The following is a 27,927-nucleotide window of genomic DNA, read 5'->3' as shown; positions in this document are numbered from 1 at the left end:
TTCAAATCACTTTATTTTATTAATACTTCAGAAACATCAGATCCTACAGTGGAGAGTTCTTATCCCCACCTGATTCCAATCACTGCTTTGAAACAACTTCTTGCAATATGCAAATAGATACATGAGGCACTGTGTGAATACAAAAGTGACAATACAAAAACCCCAACAATTAAACCTCATGCAATACATACATATATATATATATAAAATATGGCAATGTAGCATAATACACACAAGCACTATTAGAACAATCCATGTAAATGAATGTACAATATGCATAGCATTTAATGATCAATGACAACAGGTTTTGGACCTGTGCACAAAACCAGTCAGCTTAAATAAGAGTTTTAAGATACTAGATAACTGGTTAAGCCACAGCTTATAAAACCTGCTGTACTGCAGCTTTTCTGCTCAGGGTCACAAGTGCAGATTAGCATATAAAATAAATAAGGACTACGATTCTACAACACTTGGCTAACAGCTCCTATTTCAAATTCACTGGCCCTCTTACTTTCATTCAAGGTTCATTAGCCAACACAGTGGCAAGAAATGTGCCTAAAGCAACAGTTCACTCTTGTACTATTTTAATACTGATAATAACACACATTTTTAAGTCAGCAGGAGTAGTTACAGAGGTCTAACTTACCACTAAATAAGCACAGGATTGAAGTTATCCTACAGAGCAGACACTGAAGAGTTACACTGACTGAGAGGCTGATGAGCCATGTGGTGTGCTCCAGTTACAACCTGTCTGGTCAACTAGGGCTAGAAAGAGCGAGAACTGAAGAGGTGAAGAGAGTTAGAAAGCTTTTTTCCTCCACTCTAAACAGTGCAAATGTCTGAAAACACAAGGAAATACCGAGACAAGAATATTTCTGAAGTCCCGTATTCAGGATGAGAGCTACTGTTACCTGAAATAAGCTTAAGTATTCCTATGGAATAACCTGCAAGTTAACAGGATTTTCTTCTTACACATTCAATACTGGTCAATGCCAAAGTCACAACAGTTGTAGCAGTCTCTTATCTTCCTAGCTGACACAGTACCTTCTACACTCTGGGTGTTGCAGGTCTCCAAAGATTGGACCTCAATCACTATGAACACAGATGAAACCAAAATTATAAAGTGGCAACTAAAATGACTTAGCAGCCAATGGAGTTTACAGTTCAAGAAGTAGCATTTTGGGGTGGGGGGCTGGCAATATAAGAGGACATAAAAGAAGAAAAAGAAAATTGGGAAGAAAATCTGCAGGAGATAGAGCTGGACTCACTTTCAAAAGTAGTTAAGTAAATTAAAAGTACTTAAAGCTTTATAGTGGCCTCTTTTTTTGCCAGTATACATTTTTAACCCCCAACAAAACAAATAGCTTGCCATTATTAAGCACACTGAAAGAAACAAACAAACAAAAGAAAAACCAAAATAAAGCAGCAATATTCATCCAATATTAAGCAGAATGCCTTTTAACAAAATTAGAAAGGGCAACATGAAAGAGAAGTCATAGTATCTAACTGCCCTGAGAAGGTCTCTATGGGATCTCTCTGGTTTCCCAGCTATTACCTCTTTATCCTTAGACATCCAAAAGGAACCTCAGATAAAAGAGTGAATAGTTCGTGCAGGGAGCGATGGTCACACCTTCCAGTTCCATTTGCCTAAGCAACAAACCTTCCATGTGGCTGAAGTTTTGCCACAGAAATTATTATAAACTTTCGGAAGTGATCCATTACATCAGGAAAGACCGATGAAATCCCTTCTTTTTCTTCATGGAAATCCAGAACCATTTAATCACTAATAACATCAGTACTTGCTATATTAACAGCTCCTGGAAATTAGTAATCAGGCTTAACCATTCAGAGACAATTAAATAATCAAAATCTAACTAATCACAGAGCCCAGATACATTCAGCTCCTTAGAAAGTTACATTTCTCTTTTCTCTTCAGACTAAAAAGCACGTATCAACAAGACATGAAACCCTGATTGAGAGGAGTTTGTTAACAAAATAAAGCAGACATTACAAAGCAGCCAAATTAATTTGCTTAAAACAGTGGTATTAAGTTGACAGTGCACTGCCAAGGCTTCTAGGTTGCGTTGTTTTTTTTTTTAATTCCATTGTTTGCATTCCAAGAAGCTTGAAAACATTTCTTTTCCTATTGATTTTGTTCTCTTCTGTTTGACAAAAGCTGCATCTTGCTAAATTTTCTATGCTGCAAACACAGCTGTCTTTTGTTTATTTTTGTGTGCACCAGCAGCAGCACGCACAGCTTGGAAAACACGTTAAACTAGCAGCATTGAACAGCTTGTGGGGAAGACTGGGGAGTGTTCTGGCTCTGATGGGTCACACCAAGATAAAAGGTGTGATACTCTTAAGATTTTGGTTTCTTATTCTGTTCAGAGATAAGGTTATCACAAGAGCCCACAAGATAATTTTAAGGTAATACTTTAAGAACTGTATACGACAGACAGGTGTTCAGGTCCAGTCCCTCCCTCATGTCTCCATTTGATTACTTTTCAGCTGACATGACTGATACAAATAGAAATCATTTTAATCTAAAGTAAAATCCAATAAATATATTAAAATTACCAAAACATGCAGGAAGTGACTGGCTTAGCTCTTAGAGCTGTCAATGCTGCAAAACAAATACTCAACAGGGCTGGCTGTTTTTGTGGCTTGATTTGGGAAATCAGGGAGGACTATCCACTTGGTTTTGGTGCTGTCTATTTTGGCAGAAGCCCTATTGCTTTCCAACACAACTATTAAAATACAAGTGTTTAAAGAGAATACATAACTTAGCCTAGATTGGGATTAGTTCTACACTAATTTGAAAGCTCATTTTTCTTCCTCTCCAACCCTTCCTGAATGACATTTTCTCCATCAAGAATTGTTTGCTCCTCAAAAGGAGGGAATGGACCATTACTTCCTAGTAAGATTTTTTTTCTGACAGCACAAGGCCAGTTCTAAAAGGGACAGTAATAGAGCTAAGCAGGGAAATTTAATTCAGGCTCAACTAGAGCTAAATTATATATGAATCATCTGCAATCTGCTCTGTTGTGGCTAACATCCCCCCACCTTCTCCCTAAAGCATTTGCTTGATACTTCAGTACTGTAAGAACAGAAATAGACCACGTCTGGAGCTGTGCACTAAGCACCTGCACCCACAACAACACAAGGAATTTCACCAACAGTCTCACACAAAGAGTGGAGCTGCAATCTTAATTTCTACTTGAAGAAGCTCAGCTGTCTATGCCCTTTAAAGATTGAGGGGTTTTGCTTACCTTTCAAGCAATGTCATTTAGAAACACATATATTCCTCAGCCACTTCTTTTGGAAGCACCTTTTAGTTTTTAAAGGATTGCCTAGGAGGGAATTTTCAACCCCAAACAGCTGCTTTAAGCCACAAACTGAAAACTGGTTTTCCAGTGCAGCAAGCCAACTCATCTCCAGAATTAAGAATGCAAGAGAAGCACTTTTCCCAGTATCCAACAAAAAAATGGCAATTCTAGTGGCTTTTCATGACAGAAAGCAATGGAAATGCTTTTAAAAAGAGCAATATTTCATCCGACTTTGAATTCAGATAAGTGTCTATTAAATGCTATTAAAGTCATCACAGTGATTAACACTATTCAATTGCCAACTCTGCTGCAACCACTCTATGCCCAATTACTCATCTTAGGAGGGCTCCCCAGCCGCATCGACTCATTAACACACTTCATGGCATTTACTCATGGCAGCAGTTGCACAGTGACCAGTAACTGCATATACTGAATGCTCCCTCTTAGCACCACCTTACACATAAAGGTGTTTAGAAAAATCCATTTACCAGCATTAGCTTCCAATATAGTGTGGAGGGGTCACAGTAAGTCACCTCAGATACTTTTACTGTGATTCCTTCCTTGGCTGTTTGAAGACAGAGTTACCATATATGAGTTTTGCCTTTTTAATGGGTATGTTTCTAATTCTTTCAAGCGTTGGTATTTCATATGAAATAATTGACATTTGTAGCTCTATTTCCTAGCCCACTTCCTTTTTAAAATAGGTATTAATAATACTTAGATGCATTCCTGTCTCTCTCTTTCACTCCTCCATTACTCAGAGGGTGGACTTTATCTCCCTTTGTTCTATACATTTTCCTCTGGATTCCAAAAAAAAAACCCCAAAATCAAACTCACCCTCCAACAAATGTAATTTGTAAAATTGTAATCTTCTCTATGTCAGACCCAGAATACTTCACTCAGGTATGTTTCTTTGTCAGAAAGGGGACGGTAGGAAATTATAAGAAAGGCAAAAGCATGAATTACCCAGAAGCAAAAGAGATGTTGAATACCTACTAAGCAGGATGACTAAAGCTAGTTTTCAATCAAGCACAATACAAGAATTTCAGCATGCTCTGGTTTAAAAATGCAGGCTTCTCTAAGGAGCAATTTTTTCTGATGCTGGGTGCTAAAATGCAGCAACAGACATTCATCTGGAGTCTAGTAAAATATGAAAATACTTTCTTTTTTCACTGAACGTTTATCTGGAATCCTTCAGATAACCTCTACAGCTTCCAAGATTTTGGCTAGACTTGAAAATTGGTTTTGCTGCAGGCCCATCATAATAACAACAAGGAAACAGGCCATTGTTTGTCACAGTCAATGTGACATTGGTGGACAAGTGACAGTGTATGGTAGATGACACTGGGAAGGCCCAGAGATGCAAGTGCATTCTCCCACTGAAATGACATTATTTTTAACTAAAGGAGGGAAGGAAAACAGATCAGCCAACACCAGAAATCAAACAAGTTTTAAAAGGAAAGATAATACAAGCTAATGTAGCAGATTAGTACTGTAAATTAATAACATAGCACCATTCCATATTTTGGACCATTTACTTCAAATTTATACCTTCTCCTAGATCTCCTTCCCCTCTTTCTTCACCACCCAAACAAGTGACACTTCTTGTAACAGTATTATGCAGTATAGCTGATGGCTTCTAAAACTGATACCAAAGTCACAAGTGAAACAAAAATTGGAGATAAGGCTATCCTGATGATGATTTGCAATAGATTTTTAGAACTGCCCTTCCAAAATCCATACTTGCATCCTGTGTTATACTTTCATTACTGATTTAATATCAAACTGAAATGTTGGTTTTCCAGTTTCAAAAGATAAAAAAACTTACTTAATACACTGAGAAGATACAACCTGTCATTTATGACCCTGTTACAACTCTATAGACCTGACCAGAATTATACAGCATCTGAAAATCAGAGAAAGTTCCCAAAGACTATTCCTATCCACTTACATCTCCAAAAAAATGAGGCATTAGGGTCACTCAGAAGGAAAACATCTACATAAGGAAATAGCTTCTCAGAATACACAATGTCTTCCCTAGAGCAGAGCATGAGAATTAAATTTTTTATTACCACAGACAGCTTTCTAAAGGCCCACTTCACTTAGTTCCCATAAAAAAGGATATTTTAATGAATTCTCACTTATCTGTAAGTATCCATTGAAAGACTTCAGTATTTGTTTCCTCTAGAATGCAAATTTGCCCCAAAAAGGCTTAAATAAAAGGATCATTAAAATAATCTTACTTGTTCAGTTCCCTCTATGTTTCAGGAAATTTGGCAACTTTCAGAAACTAAACCATACTTACCAACATTTCACATGTCCCTTCCTTCCCCCTCTCCTGATAAACCTCAGATAGCAGTGAAATAAAACAATTCTGGATGATTCTTATTATACTAATAATGAGAACCATTTCCAAGACATCAAGAGGCACTAGTGGTCATCAGAATTTAGCACTGCACCGAATATCTGGATTAGAAATCAAAGAGAGAGGAGATGGTAAATCCAAACGGATCACTACTCAAGGCTTTCTTCATTGAAACAGGTTTACTACAAAAATTAACACCTACCCTACCAGGCTGCCATCACAGAAAGCCTTCCCCAAATATTTGAGAACAGCAAACTGCAGGGTGAAAAAGCGCTTGCAGCCTTCTCAGAGGAAAAGCTCCTGTTGTTCCATAGCTAAACAAGGAGGTCACTGAGTTGCTGTGTAATAAGATGGCAGCTCACTGAGGAGTTGTCCTATGTTGAACTACACGATTGCCCACAGTAACCCAGCCAAAAACTCAAGCTGCTGGGGTAACTGCATTGCCACACACTAGCTAACCTTCCAGAGACACTGTGGACATGAAGAGTGATGCTCTGTTCTTCATTTTAGCCATCTCAATTCTTTTACTTAAAATTTCCTCCCTAAGTGACAATAATGCTCAACACATTACAATCCACAGACTGACATATTGCAATGCCATGTGCTTCCAAAGTGGGCATACAGTCTTGCTGCCAGATGTAAAGCACTTCTTGTGTAGATACAGAAATTACTAACATATTTACCACTGAGCCTTCAGATCTTGTTGAGTCCTGCTAGCCAGGCTAGCAAGGCAAGACAAAACACAACCAGAGGCTCTAGCATGCAATGGATACAAAAGTCACACAACAATATACACATTCATTAAGATTATTTCATCCTCATCTTAGCTTCATATCTCCTTAGAAAATTATCTAGACCCAAAAAGTTCATGAAGTGTGGCCAAATTAACCATCAATAAATCAAAAACAATTACTAAAATGTTTCTAGTTTGTGTTATTACATTTTCTTGTGAAGGTCAGAATTGTATTTGCTTTTAAATTAATGATGACTCAGATTGTTACTTTATAATTAACTAACTAGAGTTTTTTTGCTTGGGGCAAAGGGTAGGTCACAGTAAGTATTGTGAAGCTTTTAATACAAGCCACAAGATTTGGCAACAATGGAGATGTTTTCTTGAAATGTAGTTCCCACTAAAATAATCCACAAAAATAAAGCATTTAAGTGCATTAAACATGAGTATTAATGAAATAAAAAAAGTGACATTTAAAAAACACCATAATCTGGCTCACCAGAATATGATAGGAAGCCAGCAATCCTTGGGTGAAATATTTAAGGCACTTGAGGGTAGTCAGTTTTTAAAACCAGGTAATAAAGACACAGTCACTTTTAAATTCTAATTTAAATAAAAACCACAACAGAATAAAGTAACACTGCAAATAATACCACCAGCTGTAAAGTTCAGTAAATAAACAAATAAACATTTAGAATAAAAATAAAATTCTCATTTGTTATTGTATACAAAAAAGTGGCAGAAACAAAGCATATTTAACTGCTAGAGCACCCATCCTGGAAAGATCTCTCTCAAATACAACAATAAGGATCCTTTCTTTTCAGGTTGCCAAACAGCTAATAAAGTGTGTTTGTTAGGGAGAAATAACCAAGTGCAGTTAAATATTGTATTCCAGTTTATAAACCAGAACATCCCAGAAAGCAGCTGATATTATATAATAATATCATAATATAATAATATATCATAATATAATAATATATATGCCTGGGATATTTCTAGTTAAGATTTCTTGCTCTTTTTCTGGTGCATTGTTTTATTTTCTCCTCTCCATACACAAAAAATTAAATGCCTCTGTTTGAATCAAGAGGCTGCATCACTCCTGTAATATCATCTTTGGTACAAAACAAAAGCAACTTACACAGCATAATGTTGTCACCCACTCTCTTGCACACCAAGCCTGTTCCTACAGACCACACACAGTAACAAGCTTTTCTGTGATGGTGACAGCTTCTCTCCTCCCAGTCTCCAAAGAAACATCACAATTAAATACAACATAGAGCATTTTAAGCACTAATTTAAATCTTCACTCAGAATTCACAAACGGGTATTCTCACCCATTAGCTTATACATATTATAGTTTCTTACCACTTCCAGGGCAGAGGGACATGACCAGCAGCCCTGGAACACACAAGTCTGCTCCCAGAGACAAAATAGCTGTACAAATCTTCACATCTGCTCAGTATTTTTTTGAAGGGAGAAGGAAGAGACAAATGGGAACTCAGTAAAAGAAGTTTTGCCTTTCTCTTAAAGGCCATTTGTCATTTTTTTCCTGACAGGTTTTGCCTATTGTATTAGAGGCTTCTTCATTGGAAAGCAGTTCCTTATGTGAACTTACTTGAACATTGTGGATTAACCAGATTTTGTCACTGTGTGGCTGCTGCCTCACAGCTGAGGAAATTAAAGGGTGAGCTCCGAGTATCATCACCAGCCCCAAGGCTCTTAGGGTCCCTGAGACAGTCTGCCAAGATGTCCTGAGGATCCCTCAAGAACACCACCAGAACAGTGATGTTATCACTGGATCCATTTTCCTTCGCAGCAGCCACCAGTCTTTCTGCTGCTTTAAGACCCACTCCTCTGGTCTGCATTAAGTGATCTAGGACCAAGTCTACCACCTCATATGGCTTGACAGCATCAAAGAAACCATCACAGGCTAAGAGCAAGTAGTCTTCAGAACCAGTCAGCTCAAATGAATCTCCATCTGCATCTCCAGAGATGTAGGGTTTCTGACACATGTCACCTAAGAGAAACAATCAAAACAAGCCATTTATTACTTCAAATGCAAACAGTTACTTCTTCACCCACTAATTGCTTTTACTGTCCTCAAGGGCAGCCAGATCGTATTCCAGAGGCACCTGCTACAGGACAAGGGCAGTGAAAAGCTATGGAGTAAGCATGGAAGCCTTTTGTTCCTTAAAGAACATTTGGAACCTACCTAAATCCAGTGGGTTTCCAAGGCGTTACTCTAATTCAAGCTTTCCTCATTTTGCAGGGAAACTAAAGAAATTCTATCAAAGTTTTTTCTCTCCGAAATGTATTTGTGCAAGGAAATAGTCAGGCTTTCATTATGCAGATGTGTCTCTTGTACAGCCTTCAGAATGCTATGAAAATAAGACTTCTTAGCTATCCAGATATAAAGGACAATGTCATGAGACTCTGCTCATTGTGTTAAGTTAATCAGTTTCATGTGGAAATACTTACTAAACATTGGTTGCTATTGATCCAAATAACTTCTACTCATACATCACAGTTATCTACTGTACTTGACCAGGGTTTTTTTCTCTTTTTGTCCTAATTGGCAAGTAAGCAAAGTAAGCTCATTTAATAAAATTCTGGAATACTACAATTAAAATGCCAAAAATTGCTGGATATGTATGATTTGAAGGAGGATGCAGTGATCTGACTTAAGAACTGCAGACAGGAGAAAGATATAGTAACATTACAGTGGACAAAAACCCCCACAAAACAAACACAAAGACATAAAGAAGGGTAGATGAACATTTATTACTTCCTCCAGTTTTACAGATTAAATACTCTGTTAAGCTACTGTAGAACACCACAGCAAAGACAATTACAAGAAGCAAGAGACTTAGAAGTATAAAGAATTAGGACTGCCATGGCTAGTCTGTAAAATCAAACAGTATTCTATGCTTATGGTAAACCCAGTAAGATTATATTTACACAGCTGTGAGTTAGCCTTATGGCAGAAAGTGGTTTAATGTTTGGTCAATGCTGAGCAAAACATTGTTTACAATACACATTTACAGTCTCAGGTGCTGTGTTTAAAACAAATTTAATCAGAACTACACTAATTCTGGTGGTTTATCTTACCAATTGCTCTGGAAACAGCCAAGGTACCATTAACCCGCCAGCAGTCCATATAGGTTACACAACCACCCAGAGACTCAATACGTGCTCTCTCATCCTGAAAAACAGTAGGATACAACTGACACTGAAAGCCTGACTTGCTGACCTTGTTGGTATGCAGTTAAAGAGGGAAAAAAAGACAAAACCCAAACCCAAGAGCTGCTTCAGCTTCTGTATTTATACTGTGAATATCGCAAACCCACATATTAGAATCTAGCTTGAAAACATGCGCTTCAGCTTACTGGAAACAACCCACCTATTTCCCAACCATACCATGGCTTCTCCACAAAAACCCAGAATTCTTAACTTTTTGTATCATGTTCTTTCCCATATGGATGAGTACCCTTTCTTGCTACTTCTTCCCATCCCATACAGCAATTGGGTAAATGTATAAAAATTTAGAATGAAATACAAAATAACTAGACTATGTAAAAATAGTATTTGCATTGATGCCCCTTTAACTACTCAGTTATTACAAATATTCATGCAATGCTATCCAAACTTGCAAGATCTACATCCAATTTCATGTAATAAAACACCTGGCTACTTAAAATCTATAGAAAATTAAATACATTTTAAGCCAGTTAGGTTAGTAGATTATAACTAGCTTTTGAATGACAGTACAGCATATTTTGGACTAGATGATCTCTCGAGGTCCCTTCCAATCCCTAGGATTCTGTGATTATGAAAGACTTGCATTATGCTAAACATTTTAAATAGCTATTAATCTTAAACAAATAAGTCAATTTATAACAAGCCATTTTAAATTTACACATACAAAAAATCCTTTGAAAAGTCTTCAATTACTAACAATTTTGAAAAGAGAGTCTGAGAAGCAACTGAAGTCAGGACTACCAGCACCATCAGTACTTTCAAGGGAGCATAGTTGTTGGAATCACCTTCTCAATAAGGAGAATCTCATATCACAGGAGTGGATGAAAAAAAAGAAACTGTCAAATCTCTAAATCCTACCATACAATATATGTAAACAGGTAAAGCACCAAGCTCTGAAGAAGGGTTGATTCCTAAAGGCTTCTAGACAGATTCTGACAATGCACGGGAGAAAAAAAAGACAACAAACAAGTCAGACTTACTTCTCTTTCTGGTTTGTGAGGTTCCATTAATGTCACAGCTTTTCCTTGCTGCACGAGCATTACTTGTGAGTCCCCTAGCCATGCTATGTGCAGCTTGTTCCCTACAATCAATGCAGATACACCTGTTGTTCCACTCCGCAGCTTCTGCAGAAGAAACAGGTATGTTAGGGGAATATGCAACAAGACCTACTGGGTTACACAACAATACTGCAAACCTAGGCTTAATCACACTTTGATGCAGCAGAGCAGACCTGCCAATTGTAATTGAGGTACTTGAAATAAAGGTGCAAGAGATCAGACAGACTTGAAATAAGCTATCTATATATTCTAACATGACACGGCTAATATGCCCTGGTTATGATGTTCTTTCTCTGCTATTAACTTCAAAACTGACCTAGGAGACAAAGATCTTTATTCTTCAAAACACAAAGACACACAGAAAAGAATGCAGATCTGAATTTCAGTAGCACAAACATTTCACAAACAGACACAGGTCTCCCCACTCCCCTTCACATTCTCCACTCCACCACTAGAAACTACAGACATTTTGCTCCACATAAATCACCTTATTCTTTGGTATTTAAATGAGGGTATCAAAGAAGGAAGGAAGGAACTTGACTGTCCTAGATTCTCTGTAGAGGCTAGTGAGACTCAGACCTCATGAAGATGCTGGGTCCTCTTTTGTACCTCATTGACAGAAATTAAGATTTAACAATGAATACTTCCATATTCAGTTACTGTTATAATAAAAGAGTTCTCATTAAACTGTAAATAAAGCATCCTCCCATTTTGTAGATTTGAAAAAAGAATGTTCATCATTCAAAGCTGATCAACAAGTCTGATTTAAATAATGGAATACATTTTTCATCTTGCAACCAGCTGACATTAATGGTGGGACAAGAGAGGGAAAGATAGTGACTGAATTATCAGGAAAAGAAAAACTTCTCAGGTAAAAGGTAGGACAACAGAACATCTGGAGGTTGCCTAATTTAGGCAAGAGGCAGAAGAGTGTTCTCTCAAATAATTGGTATGTCAGGATCATTTAAATCACTTAACACTTCTTTTCAATCACTCATCTTGAACTTGCAAGCACTGTCATTTTGCTTTTCCTCAAAAAAAAAAAAATCTGATCAAAGAAAACCTTTACATGTAGCATAATTTAATGAAGAAGTCAGTGATTCAAAGAAACTGTACTGCCAGAATTTTCTGGATAATACCATGTTATCCAACAGTTCTCAGTTTTACTGAAATACAACTGAATGGCTCTCTACCCACTCACCTCTCTTTTGGCTTTCAAAAGAAACATTTTGTCTGTCTTCTGGAAAGAGCATTTCAAGGCCTCAGCTGGGTTCTTAACAATCTCTTGGTGTAGCCCAACATTTACATGTAAATGGGTTGCTGAATAATTGGCAGCATCCACTCCACCATGGCCATCAAATACCGCAAAGTAAGCACGATCAATGTCATCCTTGTGCAGGGAGGGAGAGACAGGAAGACATACTCGTGTTCAAAAACGAAACAGCTCATAAACCGGTACCAGTAAGCAAAGGCTCTTTATTCTGGGCTTTCTTCCATACAATGTTGCATAAGTAAGGGCAATTTAAGTCAGTGTAGCCATGTGCAAAATGCATAAAATAGGTACTTTGCAGGGGAATTACTTTTCTTTGTTTGCTGTTAGTCATTTAATATCCTTGAAAATACTCTGGAATTGAAAGAGCAGACAGCTGGTTATGTTCTCCCACTGCAGCTTCATTAATCAGCACTCGTACAACTGCTGTGCTTCCCTATTCTCTTAGTATATGAGTTATCTCAGTCACAAGCACGACAGCAATGTAACACTAGGTGAACTCCCCACATCCCTGTATCACTTAGGACATGAAACCCAAGGTCACAAGACCCTTCTTTATCAGTGCAGTAGTTAGCCCCTAGCAAACTGAGTCAGTAAGTCCTGGCTCCAGCACAGACATGATAAATAACTGGTGCCAACAAATTCTTACCGTTTCACAGATCATCCATCACTAGGTCATTGTGCTTGCAGGAATGCTGCAAAGCTAACAAACTGGCCTCCCTGATTTTATCCAGACTTACTGATAAACCAAAGAGCTGATTGAACTCTGGGAGCAGAACGTGGCGATCCTCCATCTTCCGTCGAGTGTTACGGATGGCGTGGATGGAAACGAGCAGGAAACGTTCCAGTGGTCTCAGTGGTGGCAACTGCTTCTGCCACTCAGAGCAAACATCCCGAAGCTTGTTAAAGAAGCAGCGCTGCAAAGACTCTCCATCCAGCACTGGCAGCACAAAAACAAAACAGTAAATTGTGTGCCCCATTTTCCTATGTTACTCTGTCTTTTGGCCTGTCTTGGAGCTACATTCAGCACTCTGCCTTTACAAGCTCTGCAAGAATTAAAACAGGCTCCCGAGAATAACATGGTAAGAAAGTTGCAATGGAAAACAATGTAGTATTAAGGACGAGAGCAGCAGCTTTACTCACTAGCTCTCCTTCAAAACCCAGGCTTATCCAATAGGTGATTACATTACAAAAATCATAACAAAGACCCAAAAATCAGCCTGGCATAAGGCGAAAGTGTTACTATGATGTAAGTAAAATGCACAAGACATAGTGATAGGAGCGCATCCTGAAGAAAAAATAAATAATAAAAAAATCAAGTGAGCAGAAAAGCCTTCAAGATAAGAGATTACTGTTGTCTTAGATACAAGGGTTGAAAAAGCATTAGCCTGGCTTTGAGTGAGGTTATGTCCTACTGAACCACTTCCACTGAAACAACAAGGAAGTCTGAGAATGTTTTGCTGAGGTCAATAGCTCAACTCATAGTTGAGCTGAACAGATTAGAATTTTAAGCTGTTGTCTTTATCTTTCTAAATACACACGGTTGTAGGAGCTAGAGGGACAGAAGAACACTTCCGCCACTTCCCTGCTTTGTCATTACAGAGCAGAACTGTAAACACCCGCTGAGCATAGTGTGAAAAGCTCCAGCCAGACACTCAAATCCTTTTCTGGATAGGTCCCAAAGATCAATTAATCCAAACTTATTGTTCAACAGACTGAATGGTTTGGTATTTGGCATTGTGTCTAGCTTTGTAATGCAGTTTCTCTCAGAATAGGTAATAATTTAAAGTTTTGTTATTTGAGTAATAACCCTGCCTCAATGCTAAACCAACTAACTTTAAAAGCACTGAAAAGATCATCAAGTAGAGCAAAAATAATTTGCTGGTCACTAATGTGTTTCCTAAAGAACTGCAGCACACGAACTATCTTTCCTATTTCTGTTTTATCCTGACTCCTGCCTCACAATTTGTTTTCATAAGTCCTGGTTATCAAGCGTTTCTTTTTCTCAGCAACACTGGATGGCCAGCTCCAGATGCATCTCTGGGCCTGGAGAATCAAAAGCTTGAACTTAACAGATCTTTGATTAGCAGCCACAACACATTAACCAGAACTACTTTTGGTTTCCTCAGTATGCAGGTGTGAATGGGCAAGATATTAAAACCTTTGAATATTAAGTGGTCCCACATAAAAATATAATTAAATAGGACAGCATCTTAGGCAGCCCTGTCTACAGCTGTTAGTTTACATATTTGTGAATGTCTTGACCAATACTGACTTGGACACACACTGCTGTAAAATCTGATATAGAATTTAGTACCTTAATACCAGAAATTCTTCTGCAGGATACCACAGCAAAGAGTGGTGCTCATACAGGCACAAGTACACACCTTCTTTTATATAATCACTTGTTTCGTTCCAAGAATGCTTTTTTGCCAGAGAGTTATTGTTGCAGAGTCTGTATTGTGCTGTGGCACAAGGCACATCTTTCTTCCTAGTTGTACAGTTCAAATGATGTAATAGCAATTACAACATAGAGGGAAAAGGTACAGTCCAAACATGCAGATAAATTAGATATTCCTTGCATGTGGGCAATCTAAGTACCTGAAGAGTAAGCAGATTTCCATAACATTTGATAGGGGAACAGTAAATAGCAATTTGATCTAAATGACAATGGGGACACAAGAACGAACATAAAACAGACAGGAATATATAAGATGGAAATAGAAGAAGGCTTCAACCATCAGAACAGGGAAGGTTCTAGGGCATTTGTCAACAAGGAGTAGTGAGAGAGAACCTGAACTAGTCCAAGATGGAACTCATCCAAAAATTTTCTGACTTTTTCTGCGCTAACTTAAAAGCAGACTCCAATCCTTATCTTTATGACCTTGAGAGTCAAAGAGCCGAATGAATGATTGTACAAGTGCCACCACTATAATGTAAACACACAGGACTCCAGGGGCATTAGATGCTTGTGACCAAGAAAACGTCCCTGTCCTATCAAGTTCTTAATTACTCACTTTTTCTAAACATTATAATGTCTTAGGTGTTCAGGTTCACTAACTAAAGGTGTGTGGGCCCAAGACTTTAATAAGACCCTGAACTAGAAATTATAATCCCAGACTCGCAAGTACATAGCAGTTCACATCTTACATACTGCCACAGTTCACTCCAAAGACAATGCAATTCAATGAAGAGTCCCCAGCAGAGTGACTGCAAGATGCTCTGATGACCAATTTCCAGCTGCTTTGTGAATTACTTGTGCTGAAAACCTACATAATTATCATATGTGGGTTACAATATGTTAATCCTTATTTTCCTATGTAGGTTGAGTGATAGCAAATAAAGATACACCACTGGAGCAAAAAGTCACAACATAGTAAGGTACAATTCTCTCTGATGTAAGGGAGACAATAAGAAAGATGCTTTTATATCACTTTCAACAATGGTATATCTTACCACTCGTCTTGCAGCCACTGCTGCAAACATAAATTAGAGCTTCTGCTTATGGAGATCAGAACCTTGCCCTCCTTCAGCTTCCCCTGCACAAAGCCACGTTCTAGCACTGCTGCCTGTACTTCCTTATTAATTACAACTGCAGAGATCTAGTCCTCCAAAACTCTTATTTGCCAGCTCATCTCAGGCAGAGTTAGCTGCAGATTAGGTTAGCTGCAGGGAAGTCTGCATGGTTGCTCACAGACAAACAGACACAACAGAAGAGGGAGCACAGAAATAGGGCCCTCTGGGGAGACTGAGCTCAAAGAGACTGCAAGAGGCACCCGTGGGAATCCCTGAAGACCTGGGGAATGCACTCACAAACTGGTTGTTTAGACTCCAGCCAAGCTGATACAAAGCCAAGTCCTCCCATGCAAAGTGCTGCAGACTCACTACATCTCTCCAGACATAGGAAGGCTACAAACACTAAGGCAAGGGATGAAATATTCAGGGTGCAGCAAGTCTTAATTGAACATGTTCTCCCTCCTGCCATTTCAGACTTGCAGGTGAATACTGGAATAGTCTTCTGGAAAGCGTTGTAGCCTTGCTATTACCAGAGCTCTGCTTGGAGACACATCCTCTCGGGCACACTGAACCGCCTTTCAAATCATCCCAGGGAAATGGAAGGGCATTTCCCCTTACAGGATAGACTAGTTTGCCTAAGACACCTCTCCTTCATTTTTATCTTTGACTCTGCCTGCATCCTGCTCCATTTAAATTCTTGGCACTAGGATTGAAGGTTTGGTGAAGTCTGATGTTAAACACTGCAGCATGTAAATGCAATAGGACCATCTGTTACATAAGGCTCAGTCACCACGGTCTGTCTCTCCAATTTGCTCAGATAGGAGAAAATGCAGGTACTGGACAAAAGACACATACACTGGGTTCTTCAGCCCTCAGCATCCCATCTTCATAGGGGAGGGTGGGAAGAGAACAAATCATCGATGAAGAGAGAGTACTGAGAAACTTGCCAAGAGAAAGATCTGGAGTTTCAAGATGTTCAGGTTGTGGAAGAGCCACAGGTCCCAAAAGCTGGTTCCCAAGAACAGACAAAAGCAAGATGGATTAGAGGGATGAATTTAAGGTGTCGGTGTGGCTGCACAAGAGCAACTGTGAAGATGCCAATGCCAAGATATAGGAGTAATTAGCTAAGGTCAGTCTACCAAAGAGAAAAGGGCACATAAAAATACAAGAGGTAATCAGCTTAAGATAGAAACTGATCCAGTTCAATTTAAGTGACATTATCTGATGAGGAAAAGTTATCAACCAGTTCAGTTCAGGAAGCACAGTGGACACAGTCTTTAATTCTTTTTGAGAAGGGAGGCTCTTTTCCCTTTCCTGAATGCCAACCTATATGACCAATCCGGAACTCCAGACACCACATTTGCATCTTGTCCACAAAACTAGCATAGCTACTTTTCATCCCACAGATACCCAGCAGGAGCAAATAAAGTCCTGTTCATTGCTGCTTGCCAGACAGCCTCACCAAATGTTCTGGGAAACATTTCAAAACCCTGAAGCTTTCCAACAGACAGCCTCTTGGAAAACCACAGAAGGTAAAAAGTATACTTACAGGTGAAACTTTCCTCATCTCCTTCTCCCACTGTTTCCACATTTTGCTGCTTAAATTCAGTCAGGTCAGTTTGGAGGACTTCATCAACTGCAGCGTGGATCAAGGATGCTGCAAGAAGTGGTGGAACACCTCTGCTGGTAAGAAAAGGAAGGGAAAGCAAAACAGACTGCATTAGTTTCAATTGAGCTACAACCCCACTGATTATGGCTGGTGGCCTCACAATCAGAAAGCATTATACACAATCTGAAATTCCAACTTCATTAGTAAACTAGAAGAAGAAACCATATGTTCAATATTTATTCATACAAATCTTCAGTAAGATCTTCAGTTAGACAACTGCTTTCTCAAGAATGCAAAGAGGAAGAAGCGTATGAATCATGTTTTCAAACTTTTGCCTCACACTCCAGCTGCAGATGGTACCTCCTTCTCTTGAGCTCTTGGATGGAAACTGGTACCTTCAATTGTAACCTCCAAATGCAAACATTTTGTTTCTACTTACTACACAACCCTTCTCACTTGTGTCTCACCACAGACACTTACCAGGATCTCTGCACTGTGGTAAACACAAATCTCCAAAAAGGTTACTTAAGACAGTAGTTCCCTTCCCTCTACAAGAAAAGTGATGCCAAGTACTAACCTACAGCCCCTTTAACACTCAGTTTCTCCTGAAGTTCCCCAAAGAAATCATCCAGGAAGAAGGCACAAAGAGGTGACACTGGAGAACAGGCTAGGAAAAGTCTCCATGACATGTAATTCAGCTGAAGCTTTTAGGTAACCATCTAGAAGACAACAATGCTTCATGATCTAGACACTGTCTCCTTTTTACTCAATGCTTTATGCAAGCTAACTGCTTTACAGGAAGCACACCCTTGCTGTACTGCTTTTGAGTCTGTAAATAAATAAGCCCTATCCAATTTTAAAATGGGGCTACTAGAAAATAACTCTTTTAAATTCACTATACTCCCATGGCAGGCACTAACAATTACAGTACATAACACACATTCCAGACATTTTCTAAGTGCACAAAGAGTAAGCATAGATGTCCATAAAAAGCATTTTATCGGTTGTTCTTGGAGTGTTTGATACCCACAAAGTATCAAGTTATACAACCAAAGCAAATAACAAATCAAGGCACCAGCAGCAAGTCAAGGACAAAGCTTTGTTTTGCCAGGAAACATTTGCATAAAATTGGTTGGCTACAGAGTAAGAAATGGTGGAAGCAACTGGCCTCTGCAGAGGTTCGACAGAGATAACTGGTTTTGTGCCTACAGAAGAGTGGGGAGGGGAAGATCGTGGGGTTGACAAAAAGCTGAAATGCATTTGCCATTGTGTTTCTGAAAGAGAGGCCTTGTCATATCCTCACAGCCATGAACGAGTACCTCCTGTGGCAGCAAACAGAAAGCATTGTGTTAGTCAGCAGGCTGAGAACAGAAGTGTGTTTTATGCTAGGCATTCTGTAGCTGTGATGGCCTACTTTAATGAGTCACTTTGGTACTTCAAATAGATGGCAACATGTTTGCAGCCCTTTCAGTGCTGGCTGCAGCCATATCACATCAAGGGAAGTCAGAAACTGGCTTTTTATTTCTTTTTTAAGGCTAATATGTTTAGAGCAGTCAGTTCCCTTCCTGTTCAAGTTAATAGCAACAATGCTTGCTTATAATCCTTTTAAAGGGTCAGGCAAGAACATATGTAAAACAGATATGGCAAATCCCCATCTATCCCCCCCCAAAAAAATACTGCTTCCTGGTTTTGTGTGTATAGGTGGCAAAGAAAGGAATAAGAAAATACAAGCTACACAAATAATGTCAGATGTGTAGCTGATGCTGCTGAAAGTCAGAAGCTTTAACTAAGGTAGGCTTCGGTTTCAAGAACAGAGACAAAAAATGTTAAGTTAAATAGTTACGCATTTAAACGCACAGTGAAAGCCACACCTTCAGTCATCTTCAGAATTTCTCTGCTATGCTGAAGGAAATATTCAAATCTAGCTTGGGTTTCCAGCTCAGCATCAGAAGAAGGCTTCATGCTTTGATTTTAAACTTCCTAGACCTCTACTTTCCAGAGCCCTGGCTTGCTGAACTGAGTCCACAAAAAGGATTAAAAAAAGCCAATATACTAAGTGCTGTAATTCACAGCTCTTGCATGAACCTCTGTTTACAGGATGCCTGTAACAAAGAAAAGGTTTACAAGTTATTATGTCACATCCTTCAACTTTTTCCAGTTGCCACCCGGTTCCTAAAAAGGAAATTCAGAATTCCTCAGTACTGATAGGCTTCATTGAGCTTTGCTTCCTATGCATTTCCTCCTTCTCCACAGCTTTGCAAAACTATAGAAAAATGGTTTTATGTAGCCAGAAAAAACAACACTGAGTAGTTGATTCTGACACATTAACAAAAGATAAAATAAAAGCCTGTAAATTTAACTTACCTATTTAGTTCAATCTCAGCTCCAAACAGAACATATCTGTTGATTACTTGTACTGCTCTTAATCCTTGTACTACCATATTGGTAAGGTTGCTTTTTATTTGAGCTCACGTAAATGGAGGTCTAAGACAACGACATCATCTATTCAGTGTAGATTTTTACTGGTTCTAATGTCATCTTCTAAATCAGAGACTTCAAGAGTTAACAAAATAGATAATTAAAGAAGAACTGCTTCTTTAGTTGAGAGCTACAAGGTCTCACTTGGCTAGAGTATCTGGAAGCAGGCACAGTACCTATGGCAACCAGTGTAAAAGTAGAAGCCCACTGCAGTTACCATAACAGACTTCAAACCTTTTCTGTAAGCAAAGAAGAATGTCACTTATTGTTAAAATCTTCCTTTCAAAGAAGCCCAAGACACCCGCTGACAGGCTGAACCAAGCATAATTTAATCTTTGTGAATCAGAAGAAATACTGTAGCTGTTTCCTAAGTGGGAAAACAACTGTGTTGGGAAGAAGAGGGAAGCTGGTCGTGTATATTATATGGAAAGAATGTTACCTTCTCTTCAGTCTTAAAAGAAATGTGTCAGCCCCATTTCTATGACACATGCAACAGTAATTACCTAGCCTCAGTTTACACAGGTTAGTAGTAAAAAGAATTTCTTTCCTACAGGCTACTTCTTTGCTAACAAAAAGGGTGTGTTTTGACCACAATAGAAAATATTTTAAAAGAATTAATGCAAGTTGTAACAGTGCAGATGAAGCATTGCAGCTTCACCACCAGCTGAAGCCAGATCAGCCAGTGGCTCCAGCCACTTCATGGTAAATAACAAACCTAATTTAAAAAACTTGAGTATAGATAAGAGTGATAAGTTAAAGAGTAAAGCAACACTTATGCTAATAAAGAACATAGTTAAATTAATATGCCATCCTCCTCCTAGAAAGATTCCTGACTACTGGACACAAAGCATTGTTAACAGGAGCTATGCAAAGCTTCTGTTGATACACATACCTGTGGGCCAAAATAGTGTCACACACGGAAGTAGAAAGCAATTATGATATTTTGCAAACTTTAGATTTGGCATGAGCTACAGAACAGAACTCAGTTCTCTTCTTGTTCACCTTGTCTCTCTTCTGCAATACAATTTAGTTTTCTATTTTGCTTCACTTTAGAAGACCAGCTGTCTTGCCAGCACAGCCCCAGGGCATTGATATATACCAGATCAATCATTGATGTTACTGACTCCTTATATGTTAGCCTTCAGAAAGAAAAGACAATAAGCACAAGCTCCTTCAGAAAGCAGAAACCCTAGTAAGATCCCTTCTTGGTTTATTTGGGTCATTAAATCTGCAGTACACTTGCAGTAAGTGTTGCAAGAAAGTCACCAGTTCAAAGACACCCCCACCTCTTCTTCCCCTCCAGTTTAAAAGGGTATATTCAGAAGTCTCTAGTTAACAGCTTTGTAGGCAAGGGGGAAGCATCCAGAGCATCAAAGGTCAGGCCACCACATCTTGTCCAGAGCCTCAACTGTGATGACACTTTTTTCAAAGGCTTGAAAACAGATGACAGAGTTTCTGTTTTGCTGTGCCCACAGCTTGCAGCAGCTTTGAGAAAGCAGAGCAGAGCAGCAGATGGCAGACTCTGAACAGCTGCTCTTCAGTGCTCTCAGTAGAGAGGAGCAAGCTCTGTGTAACCTGGTGGAGAGCAGTACAAAGCCTTGCTAGGACACACCAAACACCTAGTGTTTACACACAGCCTTCTGAATTTTTATCTACTATTTTTTGAAGGAAAATAATTCACATCTCTCCACCCCAAACACACACATTCTCCCACAGTACTGTGAGGAAATCTTTGTATAAAGAGAAGCACAAGATACTACTGACTGTATAGGCCAAATTGTTGATTACTTGTCACCTTTAAAGAAAAAAAGTTATATAATGTTTTTTCTAAATATTATTACCAAAGTCATGGCAACAAGGAGGCAGTCGTGTTGCAGGTCAGAGCACCACTGTACCATCCTCTTCTCCTCTCAGAGTGCGTGTGTATGTATAAAGGTATATGCCTATTTTGTGAAACAAAGAGATGCTATACCTGCTAGCAAAAGCTTCTAGCCTAAATGAGCTGCAGCTGACCTGCATCAGAGAGGAGATAATATTAGTGCATTTCTTTGCTCCCTGGGCTCTGTAACACAAGGTGACATACAGTTCAGCTTTGCCAGTAAAGCAAAGTTTGTCACTGTGGACTCAGTGTGTGCTTCTAGCATGCTACAGCTGTATCAGCAAAGTGTTAGTGCAGATCTGCAAATGCCAGCAGTTCTCTACTAAGTGAAAGATCCTCTCATACTGCCAAAATCACAGCAGGTCACAAGTTTCCTCATAAACAAAAGCTGCTTGTATTTTCTCCCCAATCTGCTACTTTTATGTCCCACCCCCTTTTTTATGCTTATAATCAACTACAAAATTATTCCACTCAAGTGGCTCTAAGCAGTAGTATTTATTACAGCAGCACACAGAGTTCCCAGGGTGATGGTGACCAGAAAAGTACAAATATATATCCATTGAAGAGAGAATATATGACATCTTACAATGCAGAGGAAGTTGTTGTGTTAATGACATCAGGTCTTTACAAATATACGAGCAAGATAGAATCAAAGCAAATATATAAACAATGCCACACAGAATTTCAATCTTTCATGCTTTCTCCTTTACGTGCAGCAGGTTTTTTTCCAGATTTTCTTTTGAAACTATCAAAAGCAGCAGCCTTAGAATCCAGAATCCACCTGTTGAGGCCCTTCAGACATCATCAAACAGTTTTTACAGAAAATGTGCAACGGAGAGTCATGTGTTACTTCCATTTCATTCTCAGCAGGAAGAAAAACCACACGGCAGAACAGAAGAGGCTTAATTCTACAAAAGCCACTTTTAAGTTAAGCCCTAAACCTGTGGTTTCAAATTGAGTATTTCTTATCTTGACGTCCAACTCAAAAAGCAACAAACAGGGTGTTTCACACAGATTATGAGAGCAAAATATGCACATTCTAGGGAAAGACAATTTCAGTTTTCCAAGTAGAACTAAAGAAACTGATTTTAAAACCAACAATCAAGCCCTAAAAGTTCCCTCCTCATTCTAGATTTGATCTTTTTTCAGCATTTCATCAAGTTTTTTTCTCTCTTGTATTGTAGGTGTACCCACACATTTTAAAAGGTAAAGTGATTTTTTTCCCCAAAACTTCCCTCGTAACTGGGAAAGGGTCCTGGCAGTTTTAGATTAAGAAATGTATTCTGAAAAGCAATTTGCTGATCACAAAAAGAACAGTTTGTGCAGCCTCCAAATACTGTTGGAGGCAGGTGAGAACTGCTAAAAACTTAATTATCCAAACACAGGTACAGCATGAGCTGCACTTCATTTCTCTCCAGCTGTATATTGTCCTGCCATCAGCTTCAGAAGCAGCAGTGGACAAACCACACACAACAAGAAAACAAGCTAGTTTTGACTACCATCCAAAAATTACCAGAGCCAATTCATTAACCATTTGCTAAATTAACCAGTAAACAGTAGAAGCCACATTCCTCTTGAGCATTACCTTTATCAAGGCTTCCAATTCTAACATTATTAATCATAAACCAGTGGGAACACTGGTGTTCCTGAGGGAGTAGGCTATTTCTGCTAACCCTCTGCTTGGTTTCACTACCAAGCACAACTGCTCCCATGAAAACTAGAAAGTTTGCTCACAGGTAACCACAGATGAAATTCACCTTCTTAAGTAATGACACTGTAAACATGTTCCTAGCAATGGGAATTATTAGTGCATTACACTAGCATACACTAAATGGTAGAAATTAAGAATAAGGAACTAAATTGTAGGAGATTTATTAAAAGCTGAGATCATGATAGACAGGGTTATTAATAGTTTTCACAGAGGAAAGGACTATGAGGAGTTTCAAGAAGAGATTGAGTAAACCAGAGGCAAGATACATGTTCCTCATCTTCACGCTTACATTACATTAAAACATCAAAATATCAGAATTGCTGAATTAACTCGCCTAAAAGCAGGGACATGCTGAAAACAGAGAAGCCAGGGGCACATAATGGGTGTAAGCATAACAGTGTAAAGCACAAAGATGCAAAACAGGATGCTGAGGCAACAGAGAGATGACACACGGTGATTCGTTTGGGAGGGGGCAGAACAGGAAGCCCAAGTCTCACAACTGTTACTGAAGTAAATCCCCTCAAACAGGAAGGCTGCTGGAATTTCACATTGTTCTTTGGCAATGTCACAGGATGGTCATACAAATTTCATCCCCTGTCAAGGGAAAGGAGAAATTTCTGTACTTGGGGGTCTGATTTAATCTCACATTCTGCTTCAGCATAAGCTAGTAAAACTTCAGGTTCGTTTCTAAAACTTTGGAAATAACTAAGGGACTCCCCACTCACACTGGCCCGTTTCCACAGATTGTTGGAACACATAGATCGTACTCAAAAGTGTATCTTAACTAAAATTCTGCAAAACAAAATTGCTTAAGCCTGCCCAATTCTTCAGAAGCCTGCAAGGCAGGCAGCTCCATTGATTTAAATTAATTATTCAAACTAGAAACTTCTACAAAGCTTCACTGGATTAGAGATTTAAGTCCTGTCAGGAAGTGAAAGTGGTTGGCAGTCTTAGCTAGTACTTGGCCAGGCTGGCTGCATTTGCAGAAGACTGTTCAAATAATTGATTTTAGATTAGTAAAGGCATTCATGGGGGTTAGCCTGAGAGACCCAACTGCTTCCATGTACAAGATGTGCGCAGCCTTAAAGAAGCAACAGCATTCAGAAACTCTATGTGGGACCTAACAATTGTTATTCCTGATGGGTGGTGGAAAAAGAATATTTCTCCTTGCAAAGACACAAAGGTTTATGCCTCCAACCAACTGGAAGGACAAGCTAAACATCACCATATGTTGTCTCATAAGCCAAGGATATTGCTGGACCTTTATCAGCCTGGGCCCCTCAAGGCATGAACTACACATCTGTGTGGGTGTGAATTAAGTATCTGGCAACACAGAAATAAGAAACAGAACTACAGAACTATGTGCCAAACTCAATTCCCAATAACACTTTGATCTATAGACAAATCCTTCATCATTACTAATCATCATGTAAAATACACTCTGTGATGCTGGAATGTTAAAGAAGTCTCAAACTGAGGAAACACAGAACAATCATCAATGCCAGAAGTCAGCAAGGTATAACTAATAACAACCTCATAATCTTCATTAAACCTGGTTGACACTGTAATATTTGAACATGCAGACCTTCTGCTGAGCTGCCATCTGCCTGGCAGGGATGCTACCGTGATAACCTGCAACAGCAGATCACTGGATCCAAGCTACAGTGACTTCTCGTGAACTCACTTCCTAATCTGGCATCACTTATGCATCTTCAATAACTTTTACACAAACATTTCCATGCCTTCCAAGTGTCATCCCTCCCCTTATTTTTCCTTTTCATAAGACCCTTAGCATTCCTCTTTCTCGTATATCTTTACATTCCTTCATCTATTTTATTGAGGATTTTAGGGGTTCAGATCAATTAAAAAGTTTATTTAACCTTAAAAACTGCATTTTGAGTTGATCTGCACGAGCAGACATAGGAACATGGGAAAGAAAGCATAACATTTGGCTCTTTCTCACATAGCCAGAGACTTTGGATTTGGTCCTTAATTTCATGGATTATGAGAAGAGGGCCTGCATTTTCAAAATACTAGATTCCTGTCTTAACCATGGGCTCTTTCAGTCTTTACCTCCACAAGCAAGACCTTAACCTACCCAATAGGAAACTGGACCCTTTGTACAATTGCAAAATGAGATTTCTCTTCATCATGGGAGTCCAAAACTGAGCTGTAAGTCTGCTGGGAACCATACATCTAACACTTGGGGGATGCTGCACTGCGCCCAAGTACACAGCTTCACACAAGTTTGTTTCACCAATTTGCTTGCAGGCAACCACAAGAATTTTTAAAAACTCTTTCTGTATCTCCATTTTCCAAGTATATTTTGTGAAAAGAAGCATAAATAAGTGGATTGCAGTGCTTCTATTCTGCCTTGCTTTCTTTAGCCATCTTTTCATTCCCTTTTTTTTTTTTTTTTTTGGCCAGCTCAGGACTTAAGAAGCTCCACAGAGAAGGCTTTCTAATCAGAACTGGCTGCAGGGCAGGTATGTGAAAAATGCTGCTTCTGACAGGGCAGGCTCCTTTCTGTGTAAACACCAGAAGTGACAGGTGAGATGAAAGCACTGCAAAACAGCACTCTTTTTCTGCTTGCACTTTTTAATATGCCCATTAGAGAACAAAAGAACATTATCAGATATGTAGTTCAGAAATGCTGTTTTAAAAATCACTACAGTTTGAAGAACCTATCCTGTATCAATACAGCTTCGTACCTTCCTCTCTAAAACAATTTCAGAAAACATCACCCTGGCCCATGTGGCAGATGGGTTGCCATATGCTGAGTATTTCTTCAGGACCAGCATCACTCTGTTCTTTAAAGCACTCATCCAGAACTACTCTTGCTCCAGAGAGTTCAAAGATTCAGTGAACATGATGAATTTGCAATCTCTTTTTGGAATGCAACAGCTGTGTTATGTTCAAGAGCAATTTAGTCAAGCACAGCTAAGTATTGCAATGATCACCTGGGTCTTTTTCACTTATAGCATAAAAACCTAATTTTTTGCATGCATTTCTCATCTTTAGGTTTAGGAACACCATTTAAATGAATGATGATATGTCCAGGAGCACGACATAATATAAAGCACAAAAGTAACTTGATTTTTTAAAGGCAATTAAAGTATGGAAAAATCACTATATGCTATAGTATACATACATACACCCATAAACATACACCCATATTTATGCACTTTTGACAACAACAGCAAAAAAATCTATTCAGTGTTCATAAACTCACCTGGCATAAACCCTGTTTTCTACCTTTTTATTAAATTCCTCTAGTAATTAGGTCATGTTCAGCATATACCTAAACAGAACTAGTCTCCCTTAACTCCTTGTCTTCACTAGTTATCCCTGGTACCACAGCACAAACTCAGCTCTCCACTGAGATATTTTTTTTTTAGACCATCCACAAACCCTGTTCTTGACTCTTACAGTAACAAACACTTTGATGAAGCAGATTGTGGTAGGAACTTGACAGAACCTAGAACAAGCAGGCCCAACTGCTGAAGTGCTTCAGGAAGCAGACATGAAGAAAGAAGAGCATCAGGAGACAAGAGGCTAGAGCAAGACAAATTGTTCTTGGTGAAGCACTAACTTGCCAAAACAAGCAAATCACATCCGAATTCTTAGCAGCACTGAAAAGGAAATCTAAATCGGTAAGAATGAAGGCTGCAAGATGTGTCTCCTGAAATCGGAGGATGACAGAAACATCACTGAAGGAAGGGATGTGCCTTCCAGCGGTGTTACGACTACGCTCTTGAAGTTTTGAGAAAACATTAACTTGAGAAACCCACAAGCAGGTCCTACTCACCAGGTCAACTCAAGAGGGCTGGGAAGCTGAATACTTTTCTAGCTCGCTTGACTCTTACGCCTGACAGCCCTGCAAGGCAGGCTGCAGCTCCCTGCCTCCCTCCCTCCCCGGACTTACAAGTAGATCCACACAGGTGCCCTCAGGGCCCTGAATTCAAACTATTGGCACTTTACCACAAGAATCGCTCTATCGGGCTAATTGCAGGGCTGTAATTTAATCTCTCGTGCACCAAGAGTGGGAGAGAAATGTTTCTGAGCGCGCACAAACATTGCTATAAAAGCACCGAGCTCAGCAGAGGGCCTTGTGACAGCAGCGGGCTAGTAAAAGCCCAGCTTTCGGGAGGACATCCACGAAAACAATTCAGGGGGAGGAAACATTTATTTAAAAAAGAAGCTGAAAGTCCCCGGGAGGCGCCAAGCGGCTGTGCCCCAGCGCGGCCCGCAGCGCAGGGCCGGGCAGGCCCGCGGGCCGCGCCGGGGGCAGCTCCTGAGGAGAGGGAAGGGCCTCCCGCGTCTGCACCTGCTCCCGCGCCGGAGGGGAGGGGAGCGGAGCGGGGGGGGACGCGGCCCGGCCCCCCCAGCCGCCCCTCGCCCGCCCGCCGCCAGCGCGGCGCCGCCCCGAGGGGAGGCCGACCGGAGCCCCTCGCCCGCCCGCCGCGCTCACCTGCCGTCCAGGAGGCTCCTTGCCCGGTCCGCCAGCGCGCCCGGCACCTCGGCCTTGCTGAGGGCGCCGCACCCCGCGGAGCTCCAGGGCAGCGGCTCCCCCGGGCCCAGGGGAGATGGGAAGTCCTTGAGGAAAGAGCTGAGGGGAGCCCCGGACGCCTGCACTCCCAGCGCCATGGCGGCGGCGCCGCGCTGGGGCGCGCTGCCCGCCTGTGCCGCCGCCTCGCCCCGCGGGAGCAGAGGCCCGGGCGGCAGCG

At 39.9% G+C, this 27,927-nt stretch overlaps 1 protein-coding gene across 1 annotated transcript; it reads right to left on the bottom strand.

The window, feature by feature from the left end:
• On the bottom strand, window positions 1-27,927 carry PPM1F (protein phosphatase, Mg2+/Mn2+ dependent 1F). The gene is made up of 7 exons (XM_051634475.1): window positions 27,672-27,927; window positions 17,073-17,203; window positions 12,748-12,947; window positions 11,939-12,127; window positions 10,660-10,803; window positions 9,530-9,623; window positions 1-8,438 (listed from the first exon to the last, which is right to left on the bottom strand). The coding sequence occupies exons 1-7, from the start codon at window positions 27,845-27,847 to the stop codon at window positions 8,065-8,067; spliced, it is 1,308 nt and encodes a 435-aa protein (XP_051490435.1). The 5' UTR covers window positions 27,848-27,927; the 3' UTR covers window positions 1-8,064.

The sequence above is a fragment of the Apus apus genome, chromosome 16 (assembly GCF_020740795.1).
Source record: "Apus apus isolate bApuApu2 chromosome 16, bApuApu2.pri.cur, whole genome shotgun sequence".
NCBI lineage: Eukaryota > Metazoa > Chordata > Aves > Apodiformes > Apodidae > Apus > Apus apus.
The sequence above is the reverse complement of the archived record's forward strand: the minus strand, read 5'-3'. Positions and strand labels throughout refer to the sequence as shown.

Coding starts and splice junctions, on each gene's coding strand:
- PPM1F (XM_051634475.1), bottom strand. CDS start 27,847: ATGGCGCTGGGAGTGCAGGCGTCCGGGGCTCCCCTCAGCTCTTTCCTC. Junction 17,204..27,671: donor AGGAGCCTCCTGGACGGCAG/GTGAGCGCGGCG, acceptor TCTTACCAGCAG/AGGTGTTCCACCACTTCTTG. Junction 9,624..10,659: donor CTCACAAACCAGAAAGAGAA/GTAAGTCTGACT, acceptor ACTGTTTTTCAG/GATGAGAGAGCACGTATTGA.